At 39.1% G+C, this 26,961-nt stretch overlaps 1 protein-coding gene across 1 annotated transcript in view; it reads right to left on the bottom strand.

Annotated features, from left to right (window-relative positions):
• CTNNA1 (catenin alpha 1) overlaps window positions 1–26,961 on the bottom strand; it is a 178,928-nt gene that overhangs the window by 134,461 nt on the left and 17,506 nt on the right. The window contains exons 2-3 of the mRNA XM_082650230.1: window positions 16,548–16,654; window positions 14,971–15,166 (exon numbers count right to left, since the gene is read on the bottom strand). Coding sequence (XP_082506356.1) covers window positions 14,971–15,166; window positions 16,548–16,652 — 301 coding nt within the window. The 5' untranslated portion in view covers window positions 16,653–16,654. The remainder of the gene's footprint in view (window positions 1–14,970; window positions 15,167–16,547; window positions 16,655–26,961) is intronic.

Genomic DNA, 26,961 nt, shown 5'->3' with positions numbered 1-26,961 from the left:
ATATTACTCTATAGAGGATATTATTCAGCCATTAAAAATTATGTTGTAGGAAAGTACTTAATGATAGTGAAAGATGTTCAGGACCCATTAAGTGAAAAAAATAAATGAGCAAAACATAGTGCTACCCATGTGAGTATATTCATAAAAAACAAACTGGAGGGGTCAAGACCAAAATGTTAACCATTGATTTCATCTCTGGGTAACAAAATTATAGCTGATTTTTACTTCTCTTTTGCTCTATCAAAAACATGTTCACTGCAGAAAATTAACTTTTGTTAAAGGAATGTTTTCAGTTCTACCCAGAGTAGCCAGACGAAGAAGAAGGAAAAAAAAAAAAAAAAGAGCAAGCAACCAACATCACAGGTAAGTCTTTTATAAACCACCCTGTACTTAACAGCTGGGCATCTTTTTACACAGTAGAAAGCCAAAAAGAAATCCAGCCCTGAATTTGAATACAGGATTCCTAATTCTTGAAAGTTACCTTTTTATTGCTTTAGCTCCACTGATAAACCTACTTTATATCAATTTCTCTTAAACATATCTGATTAAAAGATCTCACCAAAAAGTGATATACCTGTTCTTACTTCTTTGTTATCATTCCACCAACTTTCTTTTTACAAAATAATAAATTGACAAGACCAACTCTTCATAAAGTTATTTGCCAACTTCAAGATAATCAAGGATTAACATGCATTTCCCAACCTGTCCCAATCCCTTCCCTCCAACACCCAAAATTTTTTAATTCATTTTCCATGATCTAGTAACAAAATAAGACATCTTCCACACTTGTCGATGAAGACAAACTGGCAATATAGTTGCAAAGAATAACAGATTTTATAACATAGTCCTTATGGGAAGGAACCAAATGGTGGAATATATCTGGTGTAACTCACTCACCCTGTGACATACAGATGAATATGAACAAAACACTTCATGCTCTCCACCTTCACCTTTCCATTCATCAATGGGTGATATTTCGCAAAAACCACAGACCCCTAGATGACACCTCCATAACTATAGAAAAACTGACAATGATTCAAAGAATTCCTGACAGATGCTTTAAGAGAACTTCCCTGGGGTGCCATTTTTAATCCACAAAACTGTTTAGTTTTTGAAAATCAACCCAGAAAAAAAAACATTTAATATGTTATTTAAGTACTGTCGGCCCATCTGAATCAGTTCAGGGAGCACCCAGAAAAACTCTCAATCTACACCCTTCCCCACCCACTCTGGGTAAGAAAAGGAGTTTTGAAATTTCTACTTTTTCTAGTAGATAGAATGGATCTTTTTAAAAAATTAAAAGAGTACCACACATATTCATGTTCTCATCTTCCTTACTAATTCAAGTGTGCCCTGCTGCTATTCAAAAACACTCCAAAGAGAGGCACTTACTTCCTGATTACACATTCAAATAAATGCATAACATGCATTTCAACTTGGAGTCACTTTCTTAAAAAATTAACTAGTAGCAACCACGTTTCTACATCATGGTTGAAGTCATGCCAAAGTCAAAAATTCAATACCCAAGATAACTTCCTTAGCTACACTGTACAAATATATTAAGGCAGAAATATTACCCACTGTATCTTAAAAGTATTATTATCCTGGTCAGTGTCATTATTTTTGTGAGTTTAACAAGATAGACTTTTAAAAAAAAAAAAAAGCAATTTCAAAATGACAGGAAACATTAGAATTTAATAACTTCGTTCTCCTTTCCTCACTTCCAAGCTGGCTACACCAGAACCCAAGTATTTGCAAAGCATATGCTCACACAAGGGTAGTGATCCAGAAGCAGACAGCATCCCTGACACATCCCAAGTCAAAGAAAGTGTAGCCTCCAGCCTACAGACTTACAGTTTAAGTCAGACAGACAACTTTAAGACATAAAACACCCAGATGCCAACCAGTTAATGACTTTCTGGAATTTATATTTTGCTTTTCCTGCTCAAGTTAAATGAAGAACAACAGAAAACAGATTAAATAGTGAGAGCGGAGGAAGAGGGGTCAATAATGAACAAGTTTTAAATTAATCACAGTCCTCAGGAACATACGAAGGGTAGGAACTGGAGTGGGAGCACTTCTAACAACAGATACAGCCATCACGGGATCACACGAAAAGAGATATCCACAAAAATAAGCAGCGAAAACAGGACGAAAAATCTACCAAAATAGCAAGGGGAAAAGGCAGGATAACAAATGACAAGCCAGAACTTAAAGCAAGAGTATGAGAAAAATCAGCTGATTTCTTGTTAGATTTAATGAAGAAAGTGATTACACTAATCTGAAAACCTAATTAACTTAAATTTAATCGTTTTCAAAACGTTTCTCTGCTATTGCTCTTCCATAGCATAATTAACATTTTTTGAAATCCATACTCAATATTCCAGGGTAGGAATACTTGTCATTTTTTTCCTGTGAAAAATTAAAGATCCCATATATAAGATCAAGCTCATGATTTCAACATGAATAAAACCACACTAACAAGACCAGACAAATTAAAATGCAGTCTCACACACCCACACAAAGCTCCTCAAAGCTATGTTTCAAGTCTTCACATCATGAACTTAGCAAGCCCAGATTTCGCTCTGTCTCCTGTCTACCTCTCAAATCCTACTCGAAACACTCACTGACAGCTGCTTTGTCCTGATTACATCTGCCTTCTAACATCTATCTTGCAGGCTGACTATATTAGATGTGGGTATACCAGTCTGAAGCTGTCAACATCTGCACTGGACAGGAGACCAATTTTCACCTCCTTCAATCTGACTCTAGTTAGTTGCCAGGGAGAAAATTATGCCTCAAGAGCCTGATAGCTTGTGCTCAATATTCTTTTGTCAGGGATAAAATACATCATTATTTTCCTTAAAACTGCCTTGCCAAGATCTACAATGAAAAAAAAAAAAATATATATATATATATATACACACACACACACAAACATATATACACACCACAAAAATATGTACACACACACACACATATATATGCATGCACACACACCTCTCCATATGTATATACTATTTTCTCCCTGTATACAAATCATTCAAACTATAACAAGGAAGAAGGCCTCTACGTCCTCAATTTCACTGCACAATTACTGAGATAAATAAAAGAATGTCTCTTAATATCAATTTACAAGCCTCACTGACTATTCCTTCTTTATAACAATGTCCTTAAAAGACCATCAGTTTTATCTATGTAATTCTGTACTTTCAAGATTTAAAAAAAGCTGAGAAGATATTTGTGCAACAAGTCCATTAATGAATATGGTCACCAACGAACTGTAACTGCTAAGATCACACAGATCTTAGCAAACTCAATAGTTTTAACTCTATTGTTTTAGAACACCAATATATACTGCTTTCTTGCTCTAAAAGTTACAAGACACTTCCTACAGAAAACATGGTTCTTAGAACAACTGAAACTTAGTACTGAACAACAATGATTGCTCTCAATAAGCTGAAGTCCTACTTCTACTCAAGAACAATGGGCTTGCATTATAATCAAAGTTTACCTGAAATGGAATACTGTAATGATCCCAAAGCCAGAACTTGAAATGAAAAGCCTCCAAAGAAATTTTAAGACAAATACTGCCTGACATAAACAGACATGAAAGGTGGGAAACTATAAGCCAAACGTTAAAATGTTTGCTTTCTATTTACTTGTCAAGGATACTTAGTAAAAGGATTTACTCTATTTTTACCTTCTATCGATTTGGGGAGATGGGGTATGTAGATATTACTATTAACTGTTTTTCCAATATTGGAGAGGAGGCCGCAGTGAATTATCCAGATGTTTTCATGTTGTCCACCATGTGAATAACAGCACATACATGAGAGATGACTGGGTGTGGTTAGCAGTATGGCAGTCATGGAACAAAAATCAAACCACATGGTCTGGGAGGCAGAAAAAGTCACTGGATTTAGCTGCAATCTTTGTTCTTTTCAACTGAACTCAACCACCTTTTCCAGGACTACCATAAATCAGGTCCCACCATTAAAATCATTACAGACACACACAATCACGTCTTGATTCTCCAACTCCAAGTTAATACTACCTCTGCATACCAATAGATTAGTGATGAGAAACCTAAAAGATTAGCACCTCTGGTCCAATAAGCCATGTCACAATTTTTGAAAACCTGGCATAATTCCAATCAATAAGAAAAATAACAGGGATTCAACAAATCAACAAAGGAGCACTAATGTTTATAGATACTTATCACTGCCCTAGGGGCTCTCACAAGCATCATCATGTTTAAGGTACAGTCATAAACAAACACAAAAAAATGGTCAACATCAATTACTCCAAATAATGCAAATTTTAAAAAAATAAAGTAGCATTTTACACCTCTAAAGATAGTAAAAGGGCTTCCCTGGTGGTGCAGTGGCTGGGAGTCTGCCTGTCAATGCAGGGGGGACAGGTTCGAGCTCTGGTCCGGGAGGATCCCACATGCCGCAGAGCAACTGGGCCCGTGTGCCACAACTGCTGAGCCTGTGCTCTGGAGTCCGCGAGCCGCAACTGCTGAAGCCCGCGCGCCTGGAGCCTGTGCTCCACAACGGGAGAGGCCACCACAATGGGAAGCCCGCGCACCGCACTGAAGAGTGGCCCCCGCTGGCCACAACTGGAGGGGGCCCCCGTGAAGCAAAGGGGATACGATGCAGCCAAAAATAAATAAATAGATTTAAAAAAAAAAAAGATAGTAAAAAATTTTAATGGACTATCCCATTACTTGTCAAGAAGGATAATTTGCTTCCATTGAACATCGTATTATTATATCCCTTGTTCCCTAGGAGAATGCTCCACCATTCCTTGTGTCCTGGGGTGAACATGTGATCCACACTGGCTAATCAATCTCCTCTGGAGATAGAAACTGGTTTAGAGCCGAGCATGACCAAAGCAAAGCTAATCAGTCCCCTCCGTGACTAAGATATAAACACTAAGAAAGAAAAGTTTTATCTGCTGGGATGACAAACTAGGATGACCACCTCAAACTAGAGGTGGGCATCTTGTCCAATATGTATATATGAAAACAGAGGTAAACAAATACATGGAGGCAAGTGATGAAGGAAGCTTCACATCCCTTCAGTCAAGTCACACTGGCCATGCCTGAACTCAGGATCTACTCCTGGAACTCCCAATTACTAAGACCCGTTAACTCCCTTTTTGCTTAAACAAGTTTGAGTTGAATTTCTGTAACCTGTAATAGGTGAGGTTACATGAACACTAAGCAAACTAGATAGACAGACAGATAGATAGATAGATATAGCCCTACTGGAGAACTATTTAGGACTACATTTTTAAAGTCCTAAAATCTATGTCCCTGAGGAAACTTTCTGAATGGTAGTTACATGAGTATACATATATGTAAAACTTCTTCAATCTGTACACCAATTTGTGTACTTTGCTGTATATAATATAAATTATACTCTAATTTTTTTAAAAAAGATCTGTGCCCCTATATTCCTACTCCGGGAAATACATCTTAAAGATATAATTTTTTGAAAAGGGGAAAACATTATATATACAGGGTATTCACTCACTACAGCATTATTTATATCAAAAACATAAAAATAACCTCTAAGCCTAATAATAGGGAAATGATGTAATAGAAAGTACATAGTTTGGTTTTTTTAAACAAATTTATTCATTTATTTTTGGCTGCATTGGCTCTTTGTTGCTGCGCCCAGGCTTTCTCTAGTTGTGGTGAGCAAGGGCTACTCTTTGTTGCAGTGCGCAGGCTTCTCATTGCGATGGCTTCTCTTGTTGCAGAGCATGGGCTCTAAGCACGCGGGCTTCAGTAGTTATGGCACACGGGCTCAGTAGTAGTGGCTCGCGGGCTTAGCTGCTCCACAGCATGGGGGATCTTCCCGGACCAGGGATCAAACCCATGTCCCCTTCACTGGCAGGCAGATTCTTAACCACTGCACCACCAGGAAGTCCCAGAAAGTACATAGTTTTAAAGATAATAAATTCCAAGGTTATACTAAATCATAAAAAAATGCCTGTAATTAGTGTTAAATTTTTTTAAAGAAAATAGTAAAATGATACCAAAGCTAGAAATAAAACTAGGGTAAAATGCATATGCGTGTAGCCAAGGACTTGAAAAGAAACACAAAACTAAATAAATATAAAATACTATTTATAATAATTCAAAGAATAAAATAATGTAAACTAATAAAACATATAGAGGATATATATATTATATATATATACATGGTGCTATGCACTAATGAAAGAAATAAAAAAGATCTAAATTGATGGAAACATATTTTGTTCATAGAAGACTCAATATAGTAAAAATATCAACTCTCCCCAAATTGATTACAAGTTTAATGTAATTCCTACCGAAATTGCAGCTTTTTTGTAGACATAGACAAGATTATCTAAAATTTATATGGAAAAGCAATAAAAACTAGAATAGCTAAAACAATTTAGAAAAAGAATAAAGGGGGAAGAATCACTCTACCCACTTCTAAGACTCATAGCTACAGCAATAAAGACTGTGTGAGCATTGGCAGAAGGACAGACACATAGATAATACAACAAAACAGAGAACCCAGAAATAATCTCACACAAGTACAGGTGACTGATTTTTAACAGGGTGCAAAAGCAATTCAATGAAGGAAAGACAGTCTTTTCAACAAATGATACTGGAACAGCTGTATGTTCGCAAGGGAAAAAAAGAACTGAACCTAAACCTCACATTTTATACAAAAACTAACCCAAAATGAGTCTGAGAGTTAAACGTAAAACATAAAACTTCATGAGCTAACATAAAGCTTGTTAAAGAATTCTTAGGAAAAAAAATAAAAAAAGAATTCTTAGACGTGACACCAAAAGCACAATCCATGGGGTTCCCTGGTGGCGCAGTGGTTAAGAATCTGCCTGCCAATGCAGGGGACACGGGTTCGAGCCCTGGCCCAGGAAGATCCCAAATGCCATGGAGCAACTAAGCCTGTGTGCCACAACTACTGAGCCCATGAGCCACAACTACTGAAGCCCATGCACCTAGAGCCTGTGCTCCACAACAAGAGAAGCCACCGCAACGTGAAGTCTGAGCACTGCAACAAAGAGTAGCCCTGCTCGCCACAACTAGAGAAAGCCCACACGCAGCAACAAAGACCGAATGCAGCCAAAAATAATTTTTTTAAAAAAAAAGCACGATCCATAAATGGGGGAGGATATCAATAAATTGAACTTCATCAAAATTAAAAACTTACTATACAAAATACCTGTTAAGAGGATGAAAAGACAAGCTACATCCACACCATGGAGTACTCACAGACAAACTACTGACAGACACACCAACTTGGATGGCTCTCAAGGACAACATGTTGAGTGGAAAAGAAAAAAAAAAGCCAATTTCAAAAGGTCATATACTCATATACAGTATATTATACTGTATGATTCCACTTATACAATATTCTGGGAATGACAGAATTAGAGATGGAGACAGATTAGTTGCCAAGGGTTAGGGATGGTGGGGAATATAAGCAACATGGGTATGACTATAACGGGTAGCATGAGGGAAAGCTTTGTGGTGATGGAATAGTTCTGTATCTTGATTGCAGAGATGGTTACACAAATCTTCACAGGTGATAAAACCACAGAATTACTGTGCCAACGTCAGTTTCCTGATGTTGATACTGTACTATAGTTCCATAAAATGTAACCATTAGGGGAAACTGGGTAAAGGTATACTGGACTGCTCTGTATTATCTTTGCAAATCCCTATGAATCAAAATAAAAAGTTAAAAAAAATAATAATCTGTTAGTTGACTTTTTATTAGTGTAAATAAACACTGAAGCAAATAATGTAATGGAATTTTTTTCAACTTGATGGAAAACTGCACACCAGAATCTTAGAATGGCTCTAAACTGAGGAGAGTATGCTAATTTTAGGTAATTCACCTGGAGTTTTTAGTAGCACACACTGCCTCAATATATACCCTAAGTGATTCAAGTCTGAGGAAAATATTATAATTTTTCACATACCAGGTCCCTTAGTTTCATCTATGAAGAAAATTAGCCATTTACCACAGGCCAAGGGGGCAGTAAACCTGCTTGACAACTGGTCAACTCTCCCTTTCCACAGTCTGTTGCAGCAGTCCTGTCCTTAACAGCACCATCTCACTGCCCACCACCTTGATGGTTTCCTGACTGTTGGTCTGGCCTCCAGGCTCTCCCCCAACCACTTTAACGCTTCCTGTACACACCTGAGAAACTAATCTCTCCCAAACACCACTTTTCTTCATATTCTGTGTTACCCAGATGGCAGAAATTCTTAAAACAGGAACAAAGTTAAGGAGACATATTTCAGTTTAATTTAAGAAGAAAAAAGCTTTAAAAATAAACACAAGGCTGGAAAAAGCTGCTTCCAGAGGTAGCAAGTCCTGAGTCACTATATATATTTAAATATATGGGAACCTGAACCTGGGAGACCTGTTCCAGCCACAGAACCCTCTAATCCTGTATCATTTCCCGGATTGTGCTCCCTTCTTCACCTAGCATTCCAAGCCACCCTCTAAAATCTAGCTTCCAAGCTCTTTCTTATCCAACCTCTCCTCCCAGCACTCCTCTCCAGTCAGAACCCTCACTGTTCCTCACCCACATCTTGCTCTGTCTGCTGGTTTTCTTACCTGAATGACTTCTTCCCCTCCCTTCTTTCACCTTTCAAGATCCACTACTGCACCTTCAGGAAGCCTTTCTAATCCCATGCTTAACCTCCTAGTCCACTCCATTCTTGGCATGACACTCATGCTATTATTAATTTACATTTCCATATGTCCTGATTATAAGCTCCAAGATGAAACAGGAAAAACAGCCTCCTGTCTGTCTGCCTTTTTTCTTTTTGGCCGCGCCGCTCTGCATGCAGAATCTTAGTTCCCTGACCAGGGACTGAAACTCGGCCCCCTACAGCAGGGGTCCCCAACCCCCAGGCCACGGACCAGTGCAGCAGACTGTCAGTAACCGGGCCGCACAGCAGGAGGTGCGGGCAAGGGAGCGAAGCTTCATCTGCCTGCTCCCCGTCGCTCGCATCACCACCTGAACCATCCCCACCCCCATCCGTGGAAAAATTGTCCTCCACAAAATGGGTCCCTGGTGCCAAAAAGGTTGGGGACCGCTGCAGTGGAAGCACTGAGTCCTAACCACTGGACTGTCAGGGAATTCCTGAAGACGGTCTCTCTGCATCAGAGACCACACATGGTCACCCAGCCCCTTCCCCACTCTGGTGTCTCTAAACACAAGCTTCTTCCCAGGAAATACACTGTTGTGCAGTACACCAATCATTGGACCCTTTACCGAACAGAGTATCATTAGAAGCCGTGCGGGAATACATAAAGGTGCACCTCAGATTCTTGGGGCCTTCTCCTCCCTCCTCCACCCAGAAATGCCCAAGAGCTGTAGGGAAGAAGTCACTGATGCAGCAGCAAGTCTCTGTTCTTGGCCTTTGAGATCTAACTGTGAATTGTAACTAATGGATTAAAAAACCCTGTTCTAGTAGAAACTATTCCTCATCAGTCAACCTCCAATTTACCATCACTGGTCCTACTTTTTTAACGTCTCCCCCTTTTCAAACAAGTTTCATTTAGGCTTTCCCATCTCTGTCCCTTGGATGTCCCCTAATCAGTTAAGGGCCCTCTTTTTCTCATCAGAGCCCTATTCAAGGACTCACAAATACTCTTTTCCAGGTATCATTAAAATACATCAATATATGGGCTTCCCTGGTGGCGCAGTGGTTAAGAATCCGCCTGTCAATGCAGGGGACGTGTGTTCGAGCCCTGGTCCGGGAAGATCCCACATGCCACGGAGCAACTAAGCCTGCGAGCCACAACTACGGAGCCCACGTGCCACAACTACTGAACCCCGTGTGCCTAGAGCCCGTGCTCCGCAACAACAGAAGCCACTGCAATGAGAAGCACACGCACCACAACGAAGAGTAGCCCCCGCTCACCACAACTAGAGAAAGCCGCGCACAGTAACGAAGACCCAACACGACCAAAAATACATAAATTAAATAATTTTTTTTTTTTTTTTTGCAGTACGCGGGCCTCTCACTGTTGTGGCCTCTCCCGTTGCAGAGCACAGGCTCCAGACGCGCAGGCTCAGCGGCCATGGCTCACAGGCCCAGCCGCTCCGCGGCATGTGGGATCCTCCCGGACCGGGGCACAAACTCGTGTCCCCTGCATCGGCAGGCGGACTCTCAACCACTGCGCCACCAGGGAAGCCCTAAATAAATTTTTTTTTAAAATCAATATATGTATAAGGAATGAATGCTAATGGGTATGAGATTTCTTTTGGGGGTGATGAAAATGTTCTGTAATTAAATAATGGTGACAGCTGCACAATTCTGTGAATATACTAAAAACCACTGAATCATATACATTTTAAAAGGGTGAATTTTATGTTAAGTGAATTATATCTCAATTTCTTTTTTTTTAAGGTAAGATTCTCCACTAGTATCCCTGCATTTACATTTGGCAGCGGGGAGGAAACTCACCTTAAATTTTGGAAAGAGCCTTTTCTCACATAATTCTTGGAGAACATAGTCAATTACCTTCCTCAAACATTTAAGTGCCTATCATAGAACAGGCACCATGATAGCTGCCACAGAGAACAGTCACCAGACCAGCACAGAACCTACCCTGCTGGAGCCTAGAAAGGGGAAGACAACCAAATATTTAATTGTCACTGTGCTAAGAGCTAGGAAGAAAAAAGTATAAAGTAAGAATGACCTAATCAGGGAGGGGAACATGGGGGGTGGGCAGGGTCCCAAAAAAGCACATCTCTATGAGGCACATGTATGCCTCAGCCCATATAAGGTAGTTAACAACTAGTTTGGGCTGACTAGCAGTACAATGAAATCCCTGATCACAGGGGTTTGGAGGCCATGCAATTGATAATTGGCTCCCACCCACCACAGGAGACTCACCTGATCTTGAGGTAAAGTGACCCTGCATTTATGTATGTGAATGTTTTACCCACTGACAGTGTTACGATAACATTTTAGTGTACTCACAAATGTTTGTGTTTATTATTCATGTAATCAGGGGCAAATACAAAAAGAAAATTAAGTTATGCTGAAAAACTGCATGCATTCAAGTCTCTGGTTATTAATTATGACTGCACAGAAAGCACAGGACTTGTACAAACTCAAAAGATATAGAAGGTCCAATTTTTGGCTCAAAAGCATTATAAGTACCTAAATCAATTATTTATTTGAAAACAGTAAGCTCATATCTTTAATCCTAGATCAGAGGTCAGCTACCTACAGCCTGTGGGTCAAATCTGGCCAACCCCCTGTTTTTATAAACAAGTTTTCCTGGAATACAGCCATGCCCATTTGTTTATATACTGAATAGCTGCTTTCCCAACACAACTGCAGAACTCAGTAGTGTCAAGAAAGACCTTATCGCCAATAAGGTCTAAAATATTTACTACTTGAACGTTACCCCCCCCAAAAAAAAAGCCAACTTGTACTAGGCAAAAGTAGCCCACATTGATTTGGAACAAAATAATCTTTTTATACATCCTTTAGGGACTTCCCTGGTGTTGCAGTGGTTAGGAATCCGCCTGCCAGTGCAGGGGACATGGGTTCGAGCCCTGGTCCGGGAGGATCCCACATGCCGCAGATCAACTAAGCCTGTGCACCACAACTACTGAGTGTGCACTCTAGAGCCCGTGAGCCACAACTACTGAGCCCGCGTGCCACAACTAATGAAGTGCATGCACCTAGAGCCCAGGCTCTGCAACAAGAGAAGCCACTGCAATGAGAAGTCCGCGCACCGCAATGAAGAGTAGCCCTGCTCGCCGCAACTAGAGAAAGCCCATGCCCAGCAACAAAGACCCAAAGCAGCCAAAAATAAATAAATAAAAATAAATAAATATACATCCTTTAGCAATTAAGTGTTCCAGTGGATAAGCAACAGACTTGAAATGCAAAGGATTCTAACTCTACTTAATAAGGCAATCTGCTATGGAGCGCTAGATAAATCATAATTACTCTACATTTTATATGCCAGTAAAATTCAGAGCAGTTAGGTCAGAGTTTTGCATAAGTGCTCAGAACGACTGAAAGCGGGCCTGGGAAAGGTTTTTGCATTAATTGTCTTTCCCTACCCAATAAATTACCCCAAAGTTTGGTTGCTTAAAATAAATATTATCTCCCCAAGTTTTCTGTGGGTCAGGAATTCAGGGTTGATTGGGGCTGCCATCACCTGAAACTTGACTGTAGCTGGGGGATGTGCTTCCAAGGCAGATTACTTATATGCTTGGCAATTTGGTACAAGAGACATCAGTTCCTTTCCACAAGACCTCCTGAGTGTCCTTGTAACATAGCAGCCAGCTTCCCCAGAGTGAATAACCCATGAGAAAGAGATAAGAGGATACAACACTCTTTTTATGACTTTGCTTCGAAAGTAAATAGTATAACTTCCACATCACATTCTATTCTTTATAGAACCAAGAGTCTCTAAGTACAACACACATTCAAGAGAATCAAAGTTAGATGCCACTTTTTAAACGGAGAGGTGTCAAAGAATCTGCAGATATATCAACATCACTTCAGGGTTTCAAATGATGAGTAAACAGCTTCAACAACATAACCAACAAGGTTTGGCTGACTAAAAAGGATCTGTGCTCAACCATTTTCATACCACGTATTTTCTACTTATGATAGGAGAGAGGCTGCATCACCATTTGTTAACAATCACCAAAGAAAAAAGTAAGCCAACAGAAAAAAGGCAAGGCACTTCAGCTTTTCACACCTGATACAGTAACGATGATGACAGGCAGTTATATATTTGCTTTAGTTTTACTTTTGTTTTGTTTTGTCTTCCTGCAAGGAGAAGGAAAATTATGGTGACTAAATCATGAATAGATCAAAAATAATTACAAAGCTGGACTGGGACGAACAAGTATTTATGATTCAGAGCCACATAAAAGATTTTCTCAGATATAAACAAAAAAACACAAAGAAACAGAAATTTAGATATGCATTCATAATAGGGGGGTGCTTGGGGAGAGTGTATTATACCATGATTGCTACAGATTTGTATCAGAGTAACTTCTGAAACAAGGAACATATACAGTGGGAAAAAAAGCTACTTACAATAATTAAGCTTTATTTTGAAAATAAATGTCTTAAGTCACTAGACAATGAACACTTGACCAAATTCACCTGTTAAGATTTTGAGTTTCATTAGAGGAGGCAAGAAGGCCTAGGAAACAAAACTTTCTGAGGTCAATGAAGTAACAGCTGTCCTGATTTCCTCAATAGGAAGCTCAAAAATTGTCCTGAATTGGAAAATTAAACCACTTTAAAATAAATTCATTAAAAACCCACTCTACCAAGTTGATAGTGTCCTGCCAAAATTCAAGTCCACCCAGAACCTGTGAATGTGGCCTTATTTAGATATAGGGTCTTTGCAGATATAACCAAATTAAGATGAGGTCACACTGGGTGGACCCTAAATCAGTGACTAATGTCTTTATAAGAGGGAACTTTGCAACACAGAGATACATAGAGAATAAATACCATGTGACAAAAAGAGCCAGATATTGGAATGATGTGTCTATAAGCCAAGGAATGCCAAGGATTGCCAGCAACAACCAGAAGCCAGGAAAGAACATGGAACAGATTCTTCATCTGAGGCCCCAAGAAAGAATCAACCCTGCTGACGCCTTGATTTCAGAACTTCAAAAAAAAAAATTTCTATTGCTCTAAGCTACCAAGTTTGTAGTAATTTATTATGGCAGCCAGAGAAAACTAACACGTCCACCTAGCTAGTATTACGGAACTTAAGTAATCTCATCATTTGCAGTATTAAAATATTTATTCACAAACTCAGAACAATGGGAGATAGCATCTCCATTGAATGCACTGCTCTTTTTGGGTACTGTCACAGGGATGAATTTGACTTAAGATTCCAATGGACTTTGTACATTGCTGTCAGCCATCAGAGAGCCACTGAGGTTCTCCCAAGAGCCAGTAAAGCACATGCACAGAGCAGGAGGTCAGTTCACCTTAGATGATATCCAACAGCCGTAAAAAAACCTATGTCTTTGTTGAAGTCCTCCTGCTGGACCAGAAGTTTAACACAAAACTGCAGGTTTCAAGAAGTTAATCGTCCAGGTTTAAAGTCCTCTTATCATGATAACCAACAAGGACCTACTATATAGTACAGGGAACTCTGTTTAATATTCTGTAATAACCTAAATGGGAAAAGAATTTGAAAAAGAATAGATACATGTATATGTATAACCGAATCACTTTACTGTTCACCTGAAACTAATACAACATTGTTAATCAACTATATTCCAATATAAAATTTAAAAAAATTTTTAATAAAATAAAGTCCTCTTATATTGTGCTTATTACATCAGAGCGATGACAGTTTTTCTAATAGTAACTACTGATAAGCTGTGGGTTACAATTTCACTTTTTACTACTTCTGAGTTTCCAAAAATAATGTTTCCCTTAAGCTCCATTTAAATTATTTTAAACTCAAGCCAGTGCAAATATGCATGGCTGATTTTACATACCAGTCTGACAGAATGAAGCGGTTTCTAGTGCTTTCTGAAAAGAATGGCTGGACATTTTTCCATTTTATCACCCTTACATCTTCGGCACAAACTAAGAGATATTACATAGGATGAAATATAAACTTCTGCCCCATTTATTTCCTATCAAATTGTGTTATAACATTTCTAAGACTCAACTATTATTTGGAACACCCAAGGGAACTGGATTCAGAGTCTCCAAAAAAGAAGTTCCTTTGTTAATCTCTCCTGATTAAAGCTTAAGCCAGTACAACTTAATACATCTCCACTAAGTGAATATTCATAGTTACCTGAGCAACTGGCAAGCATATAAGAATGAAAATACTGACCACAAAAAGTCACCTTTAAGGATTATTTTTCTAGAAAGGCCTGCCTCTCTATATATAAAAAGCAATATTGACCTACCTTGTTTTCGAACATCTTCTACAGCAGCCACAAGCTCCTCCTTGAGAAACTGACTCTCCTTTGCAATTTTATCCCCCTTCTCCAAGAAATTCTCAGTTGCCTGTTCAACAGATGCAGCCAAAACATGGGCCTTCTTAGAACGACCTCTCTTCTTATTAGAGGGCCCCTTGCTATTGGTGTTTACCAGGGTTGTAACCTAAAAGTTTCATTTTTGAAAATTAAATTGTAGTCAATTAAAATTTAAAAAAAAACAGAAAGACTAACATCTTTAAAGGTAGCAAGAATAAATTATTCATAATAAAATGAAACATCACACTTATGAGATTCCACTAAGCATTAACAAATAACATACAACTCTCTCCATATTTAAGATATTCAGGAATGATACTCTATTTAGTTTCCAAAATAATTTAGCTATCTCAATGTGTAAGCTAAGAAATATAATGAATATTTTAATTCTTCAAACGTGATCATTAGGTTTTTAAACTTCATTTTACAAATTAAAAACTGGTAACAAACAAGTTACGTCTCTACTGCACGTCATCAAGAAGGTTAGAAAGAGGTTAACAATGAATTTATTAGATCTGCCTGGAGGTCACATTTTTCCATGTTTTCAACCTATGCAAAATGTTTTAAGATAACTTGCTTCTGAAATCTTTTCAGTGTATTCACACAAATCGCAATTAATTAGGAAAGGCCCTTAATAAAGAAAGGAACAATTGCCCAAAGCAGCCTACTGTGATGATGTTTTAAGTCCCAGACATTAACCATCATTAACACATATAATAATGATGACCTGTATAGGCTGAAGATGACTAAACATTTATTAGTGTAACGCGGTCCACAGAAGACCTGAGAGCTGCAGTAGATGGGCTCCAAGAAAGTAAATATTCTCGAGTATTACCACCCACTCCTACTTACTTACTTATAATACTAGTTTATATTTATGAGCTAGAATGGAGTTTTTTAAAAAGATAGCACATGCCATTACATCTCATTTTCATGCTAGCACAGTATCTGTCTGTCTCTCTCTCTCTCTCTCTCTCTCTCACACACACACACACACACACACACACACACACACACACAGGAGTAAAATGTGCCAAAACACTAAAAGTGCATAGCTAGTTGCTAACAGTTAATGAAATGTCATCACACTGTGATATTTGTACTTGTAACAAAACATACCAAACCTACACTCTCAAGTTAAATGACCTGTTAATCAATCCTAGACAACAAAAGGTGTGTTAAGCAGGGTGAAGAAGCTTAACAGTCAAGGCTCCGCATCCTATCTTTTTTTGAAATACTTTTAAGTACTAGTTGCACTACATACACTAGCCCCTATTACTGCCAGTAAGACTGAAAAAATGGCAGCAAATGTGTTTCTAAAGGGCTAAATGAATCCACACATCAATATTTAACTATTAGCGGAGCCAAACTGCCTCATTACTATCAGCCTAAACTCAACCACTCAAATTAAGGCTTTGAACTAAATAACCTTGCCCTGTGTTTATTACCTGGGCCCATTGCTATGGAATCATGTTACAACAACTACGTATTTGTTTGCAGATTCTTACCTGGGTAACAAGAGGCTCCAGCAGTCTTTCAACTGCCAGAGTCCTGATCTCTAGACTTTTGGGGTCCCATTTGAAGTTTATGTTGCCTGCGTGGACAGCAGTCATTTCTGAAAGAGAAAGAGACAAGGTCAGGCAAGTATCAAACACAAACATGAAACATATAACAAGTCTTCTCCTACTTAAGGACTTTTATACCAGGAAAGCTACAATCACAAGATGAAAAATATTCTTACCAGCCTGCACATGAGGGCCCATAATTCTTACAACCTCTTACACTTAAGATTTCGAGTTTACAAACATTAGGGCTACTGTAAGAGGGCATTCCCAAACACAGAGCTTTTCCCTTTTGGCTTCTCTGGCACCAAGACACTTCTACCTCGAGTTTTTCCACACTGACTTAGAATTAGGATGAAAAGCTAAAGTGAAAGAAGACTAATACAGAAGATTCTGGTTTTTCTTATTCCAAAATATTTATAGTACACTATTATCTAAAAGGTAAACCTCACTTCACTGTTTGGTGGATTCTTAGAGAATATCTTCTCTTACTGTATTAAAACATAATGCTTAAGCCTACTGCCCTCTGCACCTACAGCTATTATCACTTGTAGCCAGAAGAAATTTCAAGTCACACACTTAGTCAAATATCACTGTATCAGTGTCAAGGTAAACTTCCATTAGACAGAGGCTTTAAGACTAAGGGAAAAAGACTTCAGCCAAAATACCAAGCAGCTGGTGTTTGCTTCTAAAAGTAGTGCCTCAAAGATTAAAGAAAAACCAGAAAACCAGGTGAGACATGTAGCTGAAGTAAACACTAAAACTTTCCAGACAACAAACTGTTCATAGAAATATAAAACCTTTTAGGGTGCATTTTTGTGAACAAGAAATTCTACCTCTCAATTTTTATTCTAGGAAAAATTAAGGTACATGTAAAAACTTGGATACAATGATGTTCACATCAGCACTGTATACAATCATTAAAAACTGGAAACTACCTAAATTTCAAACAGATCACTGAATAAATCACACAACCAACCACACAAGGGGATACTGTGCTACTCTTAAAAAGCTATACTGACAAAATTCAGAAAAAAACAAAAATTAGTGTTCTCACTGCCCAGGTCTTCATTGCTATTAAATACTATTTCCTTAAAAAAAAAAAAAAAGGCTTATTAAAGGTCTGATACATCCTGTTGCGCAGAAAGCAAGGAAAGACACAAAGACTAACAAGATCATATCAACAAGATACTAGAACCAAGGGCTCCATTGGCTAAATTCACAAGTTGAGTATCAAGAAGAATAACTGTAACTGCCTATTAGATAGCTATCCTACGACCACAGGGATCCTCAAAAGAAAGGGGATGGGAAGAGAATTTCTGTACCATAAATATAGAATAGAATTAGAAAATGACCATTTTGTAAACCCCAGTGGGATAACTGATTCAAACACGGATTATCAATGAATGTTAACACCATTAGGTGATAGGCTATTGGGGAACAGGGTATTTGTAAGGTGCCGAAGTACCACCTGAACAGGCTACTTACTAATTACAAAGCGGGGAGGATACACCTTTACAGTGTTGGGATCTAATAATCATCCCCTTAAATAACTAAACTTAGTATTGCTAATAATGCAACTCTGATAGTATATGCCTAACCCAATGAAATATGAAGTGCCCTATGTTTCCTAGAAAGTACTCTTAATGAAAAAAAAGTTTTAAATGTTTTTCAAGAGCCTCTGTATTACTATAAACTGAGCAAAATTATCTGTGCAACAGCAAAATTAAAATTAAATGTTTAACCTGAGTCTAATGAAGCCTCTGCACAGGGATTCTAAGCCTTTTTCAATGTACGGATCCCTTTAGCAGTCTATAGACTAATGTTGTCCAATAGAAATATAATACAAGCCACCTATGTAATTTAAATTTTTCCAGTAGCCGTGTTAAAAAAGTAAAAAGAAACTGATGAAATTAATTTCAATAATATATTTTATTTAAAACAGTATATCTAAAATACTATCATTTCGTTATGTAATCAGTTTTTTTTAATTAGAGACATTTACATAAGTACTAAGTATTGGAAATCTGGGATGTGTTTTACACTTAAGGCACATTTAAATTCAAACAAGCCACACTTCAAGGGCTCAATAGCCACATGTGGCTAGTGGCTTCAGTACTGCACAGGGTAGCTATAGACCTTTTCTCAGAACTTTTTTGAAATGCGTGAAATATAATTCAAAGGATTACCGCCAAGGGGGCTTCCCTGGTGGCACAGTGGTTGAGAGTCCGCCTGCCGATGCAGGGGACACAGGTTCGTGCCCCGGTCCGGAAGGCCCATGAGCCATGGCCACTGAGCCTGAGCGTCTGGAGCCTGTGCTCCGCAACGGGAGAGGCCACAACAGTGAGAGGCCCGCATACCGCAAAAAAAAAAAAAAAAGGATTACCAAAGAAACACATATATTGAAATTTAGTTATAAAAATACTTTACAAATGTGCGATGCAGTAATATATATGCTCTTTATTAACATATTAAATAAGATGTCAAGGGACTTCCCTGGCGGTGCAGTGGTTAAGGATCTGCCTGCCAATGTAGGGGACACAGGTTCGAGCCCTGGTCCAGGAAGATCCCACATGCCGTGGAGCAACTAAGCCCGTGTGCCACAACTACTGAGCCTGTGTGCCACAACTACTGAAGCCTGCGTGCCTAGAGCCGGTGCTCCGCAACAAGAGAAGCCACCACAATGAGAAGCCCGTGCACTGCAACAAAGAGTAGCCCCCGCTCGCCGCAACTAGAGAAAGCCCGCGCACAGCAAGGAAGACCCAACACAGCCAAAAAAATAAATAATTTTTTTTTAAAAATGTCAAGGGGCTTCCCTGGTGGCGCAGTGGTTGAGGATCTGCCTGCCAATGCAGGGGACACAGGTTCAAGCCCTGGTCTGGGAAGATCCCACATGCCGCGGAGCAACTAGGCCCGTGAGCCACAACTACTGAGCCTGCGCGTCTGGAGCCTGTGCTCCGCAACAAGAGAGGCCGCGACAGTGAGAGGCCCGCGCACCGTGATGAAGAGTGGCCCCCACTCGCCACAACAAGAGAAAGCCCTCGCACAGAAACGAAGACCCAACACAGCCAAAAATAAATTAAAAAAAAAAAAAAGTCAAGAAGTCTGATAACTACTTCAAAGTAATAATGAACACGCACTTTTTCAAGATACATTACAATTGCTACATATATGAAAAGCACTGAGATTCCTACTAGTGGGACAAAGTTAGAGGTTCAACTGAAAACTGGAGTTGGTTTTCTATTGTTAATAAAAGAAGGAAATGCTAAATTCCTATTAACAACAAAGACAAAATTTTTCCAATTCAAATTCAATGCAGGTTAAGAAACCCTAACCTAGACTGTATTGCAAGTTTATATGAAGTATAGAAGTTTATAGGGGATACACATGCATGTTAAACAACACCATGAGGTAACAGACAAGTCCAGAATGTAAGGCATCCTACAAGACAACAGGACATTAACTTGTCAGAAAGTCAACATGGGGGGGTGTGGGGAATATTTCAGACTTTAAGGCTCAGGAGACATAAGAATCTAATGCAACACATGTATTTTGTTTGGATCCCAGTTTGAAACAAAAAGCTATTAAGAAGACATTTGCAGGGAAATTGGTAAATTTTTAATATTTATATTATGGAATTACTGCTCAATTTCATAGGTGTGATAATGAATTGTGGCTATATAGAAAAAGGACTATTTTTAGGAGATGCATGTTGAAATATCTAGGGGTGAAATGTCAAGATGATTGCAACTTTCAAATTCAGCGAAAGTAAAAATACATACACATAGAGACCAAGGAATTATGAAAAGATATTCATAAATGTTAAATTAGATGGAAGACATGTGTGTGGCTGGGTGTGTATATCTGAAATTTCTCATTTTAAAAATGGGGAAAATGTAGAGGTTTATGAGAAAATGTTCAAAATACATACTACTGAAGACGGAAAGGGGATTTTGAAAACAATATGAAGTATAACTGCAGGGGGATATATAAACCAAAATATTAACAATGATGTTACCTCTAAGATTTGGGGATTATGAGTGGTTTTAACATTCTTTTTTATAATTGTATTTTATGATTTTATAAAATGACAGATATTTAGAAAGTTATTTTTGTAATGAAAAAAAGTACAATCTTTATTTTACAAATTGTAAGGAGGACAATATAATCAAAAGGCAGGCTTGACCATCACTTAATCACTTTGAACTTGTTTCCTCATTTATAAAATAAAACTATCATTTACTTTTTAGAAAAAGACTATCAGGGACTTCCCTGGTGGTCCAGTGGTAAAGAATCCACCTTCCAATGCAGGGGACACAGGTTTGACCCCTGGTCGGGGAACTAAGATCCCACATGCCATGGGGCAACTAAGCCTGCACGCCACAACTACTGAGCTCTCGCGTCTCAACTAGAAGGCCTGAGTGCCACAAACTACAGAGCCCACACGCTCTGGAGCCCATGCACCGCAGCTAGAGAGAAGCCCGCGAGCCGCAACGAAAGATCCCTCATGCCTCAACAAAGATCCACTGTGCTGCAACTAAGACCCGATGCAGCCAAAAAAATAAAGAAAAGAAAAAAATAATAATAATAGGGGTCTTCCCTGGTGGCGCAGGGGCTAAGAATCCTCCTGCCAATGCAGGGGCCACGGGTTTGAGCCCTGGTCCGGGAAGATACCACATGCCGCGGAGCAACTAAGCCCATGCACCACAGCTACTGAGGCTGCATGTCACAACTACTGAAGCCTGTGCACCTAGAGCCTGTGCTCCGCAACAAGAGAAGCCACTGCAATGAGAAGCCCGCGCACCACAACAAAGAGCAGCCCCGCTCGCTGCAACCAGAGAAAGCCCGCGTTCAGCAATGAAGGCCCAACGCAGCCAAAAATAAATAAATAAATACATACATTTATTAAAATAATAATAAAGAAAAAAAGACTATCATGTCTTTAGATGGCTTTTGTGAACATTAAATTAAACAGACTGTGATCCGCTGAATGAGTCCACGCTAACATGAACAAAAGAGAAGAAAAGTTCCTCTGTAATAGGAAATTAACCAACAAATAGGGAAGGAATAACATATTTAGAAAAATCACCATTTAGGAAACATCATAATAATATTCAGGCAAGAATTATCAAAGAATGCTAAAGCAAACAGATGAAAAGTTTACTAAGAAACTGAGTACTTACATAGTCTCATAGTAACTCCCAACAGATTACTGATTACCAAGAGGGGAAATATAACTCTGTAGTACAGAAACCCGGCAAACACCACCTTAGTCAAGTGACAAAAATTAACATCCCTAATAATGGGACAAATGGACATCATGTACCCCCTGGTACAATGCACTGAGAAGGATACAGCATCACCTTCTGTGGTATTTCCTACCAATACTATCTAACCTCAATCTTGTCATGAGGAAACATCAGACAAACTCAAAGTGATGGATATTCTACAGAATAACTAGCTACAGTCTTCAAAAATGTCAAGGTAGGAAAAACAAAGATAGGCTGAGAAATTCTTCCAAATTAAAAGAGGCTAAAAAAGACATGAAAACTAAATGCAGTCATTCTGGACTGAAAATTGTATTAGGAGGGAAAAAAAATTGAGACAACTGATAAAATTTGATCAGGGACTCTGAAATAGATAATCAATAGTAATGTATCAATGTTAACTTTTCAAATTCCCGTCATTATATTGTAGCTATGTCCTTGTGACATGTAATGGGAATGATGTCTGCAACTTATTCTCATATGGTTTAGAAAAAACTAATGTATTAAATATATGCATATATACAGAGAAGAACGGAAAGTGGGAGGAAGAGTGGGAAGGAGAAGAAAAGAAGGAAGAGAGGAGAAAGACAAGGAACAGGGAAATTGAAGGGGAAAATGAGAGACAGTATGGAGAAAGGGAGGGGTAGAAGAAGAGAAGAGAAGGGAGGAGGAGAGGGAGAGAACAAGGGGGGAGGGGAGAGGAGAGGAGAGGGAGAGATGTCTTGAAATGTGGCTAGTGTAGCTGAGAATTGATTATCTTTATTTCATTTTAATTAATGTTAAATAGCCACCAGTGACTACCTTATCGGACAGCACAGTTCTAAACCCTCTACAGAAAGCAACATCAGACATCTAAATCCTATATTTGAATGATGACCAGGACAAGGTAGAACTGCGCATGTCTGTGACCAGTACACTCCTAACAACTTTACTATAAAAAATATGTTTGTATCCTCTCCCATAAATGCATGCTTGAGGCACAAACAGGTAGACTCCTTTAGATATAGCTGAAAATATTACTGGAGGCATCATCTAAAAATTCTAGAATCGCTGAAGATGGAATGCCAAAAGGAATGTGGATTTGCTTAATCTGGTAACACAAAATGCCCATTTCCAGGGAATTTGTTTCATTTCAAGTGGGCAAATTTGCTCTCTACACTCATATTATGTCAAGCCTATACTTTGGTTTTTAAAGGTTATTTGCCCACTAAACATCAGCCCAAGTGAGCAAACCCTAGGAGATGGGAGTCCTTTAGATTGCTACAGGACTGACAACAGCTCAAGCAAATGTCATCAAATGTCAAAGATAAGACATTTCAGAAGGAATGATTTTTCCCCATGGATCCCACATTTCTGTATCCTAGCATTCCAGCCACTGTATCAACACAGAACAGAAAATCTTTCAAAGGTTGCAGAGGGAAGGAGTCAAAAGACAACTTAAGTGAAGTTAGCTGCAAGAAGACGTGGTCACATTTGGATTTTAATTATTAAACAAGTACAACATACAACAATTCACTTTCCCAAAGAAACACACTTTTTCATTTTTTTCTTGAAATAAAAAGCCTTCTTGAAAGGAGCTCAGGGAAAAGCACTTAGCCCAACCCCTGCCTGAGGAAAGGCACCTGGCCTGAGGACTTGATTACTTTTGAAAACCAGCAAACAAGATCCAAACACCATACACATGCATTCTTATGGTTTTAGAATCCATTGCTCAGGCCCAATGAGCAAAACTGGAGAGGATGAGAGTCCTGAGCTGAGAGAGAGACAAGGTCTCAAGCCACAGGGAACCTGCCGAGAAGAAAAGCTGTTTGGAGATAACTCAAAGAGGGAGCAAGCTGCCCAAGGTGAGCCTGGGAAGACTGGACCAGTCCAGTAACGGGGAAAAAGGCTTCAGACACTTGGAGAAAAATTAGGACTGCCTTAGAGAAAGAACAAGAGTCCCCTGATGATCTGTACACATGTTGATTGATAATAAATTTTAAATTATCAAAAAAACAGTCTTTTTGGTCTTTTGTTTTCCCAATTACAAAATAATTTCACATTCTTATTAACTGGAAAAGAAGGCAGAGTGTAAGCACACTAATGAACTGCAAACGACCCTGACCTCTCTGGGTGTGGGGAGACCCACTAGGGACTGGTAAATGGGAAAAGCATGTGCCCAGCTTCCCATGAGCTCCAGGCAATCTTTATCATGCACACCTCTGGTTAGCAGATCATTCGATTTTTTAAGAGATCCAAACTTGCAGATTTTTACATTAAATCTCCCAACTTTAATGTTAGAAACTTGTTCCAAAAGATTTTACCACTGTATGGGACAAACACGTTTGCCCTGTTGGTCACCACTTTGCAATCACTAAACAAGATTCTCCCCTGAAGTCCTTTCTGATTGATTCCACATCCCAGAACTCCACATCCTCTTAAGTACTGTCTCTGAGGAGGGAGGTGTTAAGGCAAAAGACTCAAATCACTCACTTCCATTGAGAAACTTGAAATATACTGACACTTGAAAACTGAGAACCCATTCAGTGTGTTTTCAAGTCTTTCAATAACCATGATGGAAGCAGACTGCCTTGTGAGGCATCTTTAATCAAAGGCCCCTCCAAGAGTGACACCAAATGTTATTAAACTATACTACAGAATCAAGTTATGCTCTTGGTGACCCCAACCCTACAAGGATTTCAAACAGCAGAGGTAGAACATTTAAAAATCTAATGAAGGGCTTCCCTCGTGGCGCAGTGGTTAAGAATCCGCCTGCCAATGCAGGGGACACGGGTTCCAGCCCTGGTCTGGGAAGATCCCACATGCCGCAGAGCAACTAAGCCCGTGCACCACAACTACTGAGCCTGCGCTCTACAGCCCACGAGCCACAACTGCTGAAGCCCATGTGCCTGAGCCTGTGCTCCACAACAGCAGAAGCCACTGCAATGAGAAGCCCGTGCACTGCAAGGAAGAGTAGCCCCCACTCACCGTAACTAGAGAAAGCCCACGTGCAGCAACGAAGACCCAACGCAGTCAAAAATAAATTAAATAAATTAATTTTTAAAAAAAAGAATACTGACCTCTTCAAAGTTTAAAAAAAAATTTAAAAAATAAAATCTAATGAAAATACGTTCTCTGGAAAGAACACGGCTCCCGGAACCAGCTTCGTCATTTATTTATTCTCTGACCTTGGACAAGTGACCTCACCTTTCTGGATCCTCAGTTTTCTCATCTATAAAATGAAAGGGGTTGAATTCTAAGCTCCATGTCCTTCCAGCTCTGAAATTCTAGTATTCCCTTCATTTAAATGGTCTCTCAGTAGCCTCTGAAGTGTTTCATTGAACATAGTTGATTTTTCCCAGGTTTAGCCTGTGGTATTCCTACCTGTATTTTAAGTTTTAACCTGATAACTATGCTTATGTTTCTTTATATGCCTTAAGTTGCTAGCAAGGTACTTTATGCAAAGATGCTTTATGCAGAGCAGACACAGTATTAGTTGAATTAAATTTATGCAATCTGATTTTGAAATATTTACAAGCCTACCAAGACAAAGTTCCTGCTTCAATCTTAGTCATAGCTTCTGCTTCTCTACAATTAATGACATTGTTTAAAGTAACTAAACAAATAACTTTTAAACTCTTGGCAATTTCTAGTTTTCCAATTAACTTACAGAGCACTCCTTCACAAGACCTATTACAAAACCTACTAGAGCCAGCCAACCTTAATGAGTTACAGCAACCTTAGGTTTTTCCAGGAGGGATCACGCTTAGTGGAATGAAATAAAAGTTAAACTGTAGTTACTCAGTCTTCATTACCTTATAAATAGCAATCCTGGCTATAAAGCAAAAGTTCACTATAAATTCAGACAGGGGCAGAGATGGTGGGCATGTGACTAGCAATATTCATGACCGAAAGAGAAATGGAGAAGCAACAAGCAGAAAATAAAAGCATAGTTCCATCAGAACCAAGGAGGCTGACTGTTGGCAAACTGTCTCATTTGTGCAAAGAGCTATATACCTTCTCCAAAAATATTAAATGTTCATTTACAACAGAATGGCCACATTAGTCTTAAAATCTGTCTGCTCCAAAGCTTTAGAATATCCGCACCTAGCTACTAAATGCCAATTTTTTTTTTAAACAGCAAGGTTAAGTTAATGCAGTGTTAGAATGGTTCATTTAAATGCAAATTAGGAAATTTAGAAATTAAAGTACCCACAGTAATGTTAACTGTCACAGTGCACAAGATATAGGACTGTGGATTACTCAGGGCAGTCGTAGGGATGCCAGGTTGCATCTGCATTAAACAGAGTTACCACAGCTGGTGGAATCTCAACTCTCAAATCTCCCAGTTACTGTCAAAAAAAAAAAGGTAACCTTTATGATTAAAACTCACTCCAGGGACTTCCCTGGTGGCACAGTGGTTAAGAATCTGCCTGCCAATGCAGGGAACATGGGTTTGAGCCCTGGTCTGGGAAGATCCCACATACTGCAGAGCAACTAAGCCCATGCGCCACAACTACTGAGCCTGCACTCTAGAGCCCACAAGCCACAACTACTGAGCCCGCGTGCTGCAACTACTGAAGCCCTCGCGCCTAGAGCCGGTGTTCCGCAACAAGAGAAGCCACGGCAATGAGAAGCCTGCACACCGCAACGAAGAGTAGCCCCCGCTCGCTGCAACTAGAGAAAGCCTGTGTGCAGCAACAAAGACCCAATGCAGCCAAAAATAAAATAAATAAATTTATATATTAAAAAAAAGCACAGATTCATGTAAACAAAAAGAAAACCTGTTCCCCTCCAACCACCACAAAAAAAAGCACAGTTTCTTTCTAATCACAAGTACAATATCATTGTCCAAAAAAAAAATGCTTAGCCTTGGTCAAACCTGAGAGCCAAAACACAATCAAAGTAAAAAGTTTCCATCTACAGCAGAATACTGGATTACATAAACCAGTGATCAACTCATATACAAATACATTTTATATCAGGAACTTATATGGCACATAGTACAAGTTGTCACTCCACTTCCAGGTATATATAGATCTATAAGAAAAAGGACACTTGGCTAGATCTTTATTATTTTTTTAAGATTATAATTATGATTACTTTTATTATTA

This window comes from Grampus griseus (assembly GCF_964374135.1).
Source record: "Grampus griseus genome assembly, chromosome: 3".
NCBI lineage: Eukaryota > Metazoa > Chordata > Mammalia > Artiodactyla > Delphinidae > Grampus > Grampus griseus.
The sequence above is the reverse complement of the archived record's forward strand: the minus strand, read 5'-3'. Positions and strand labels throughout refer to the sequence as shown.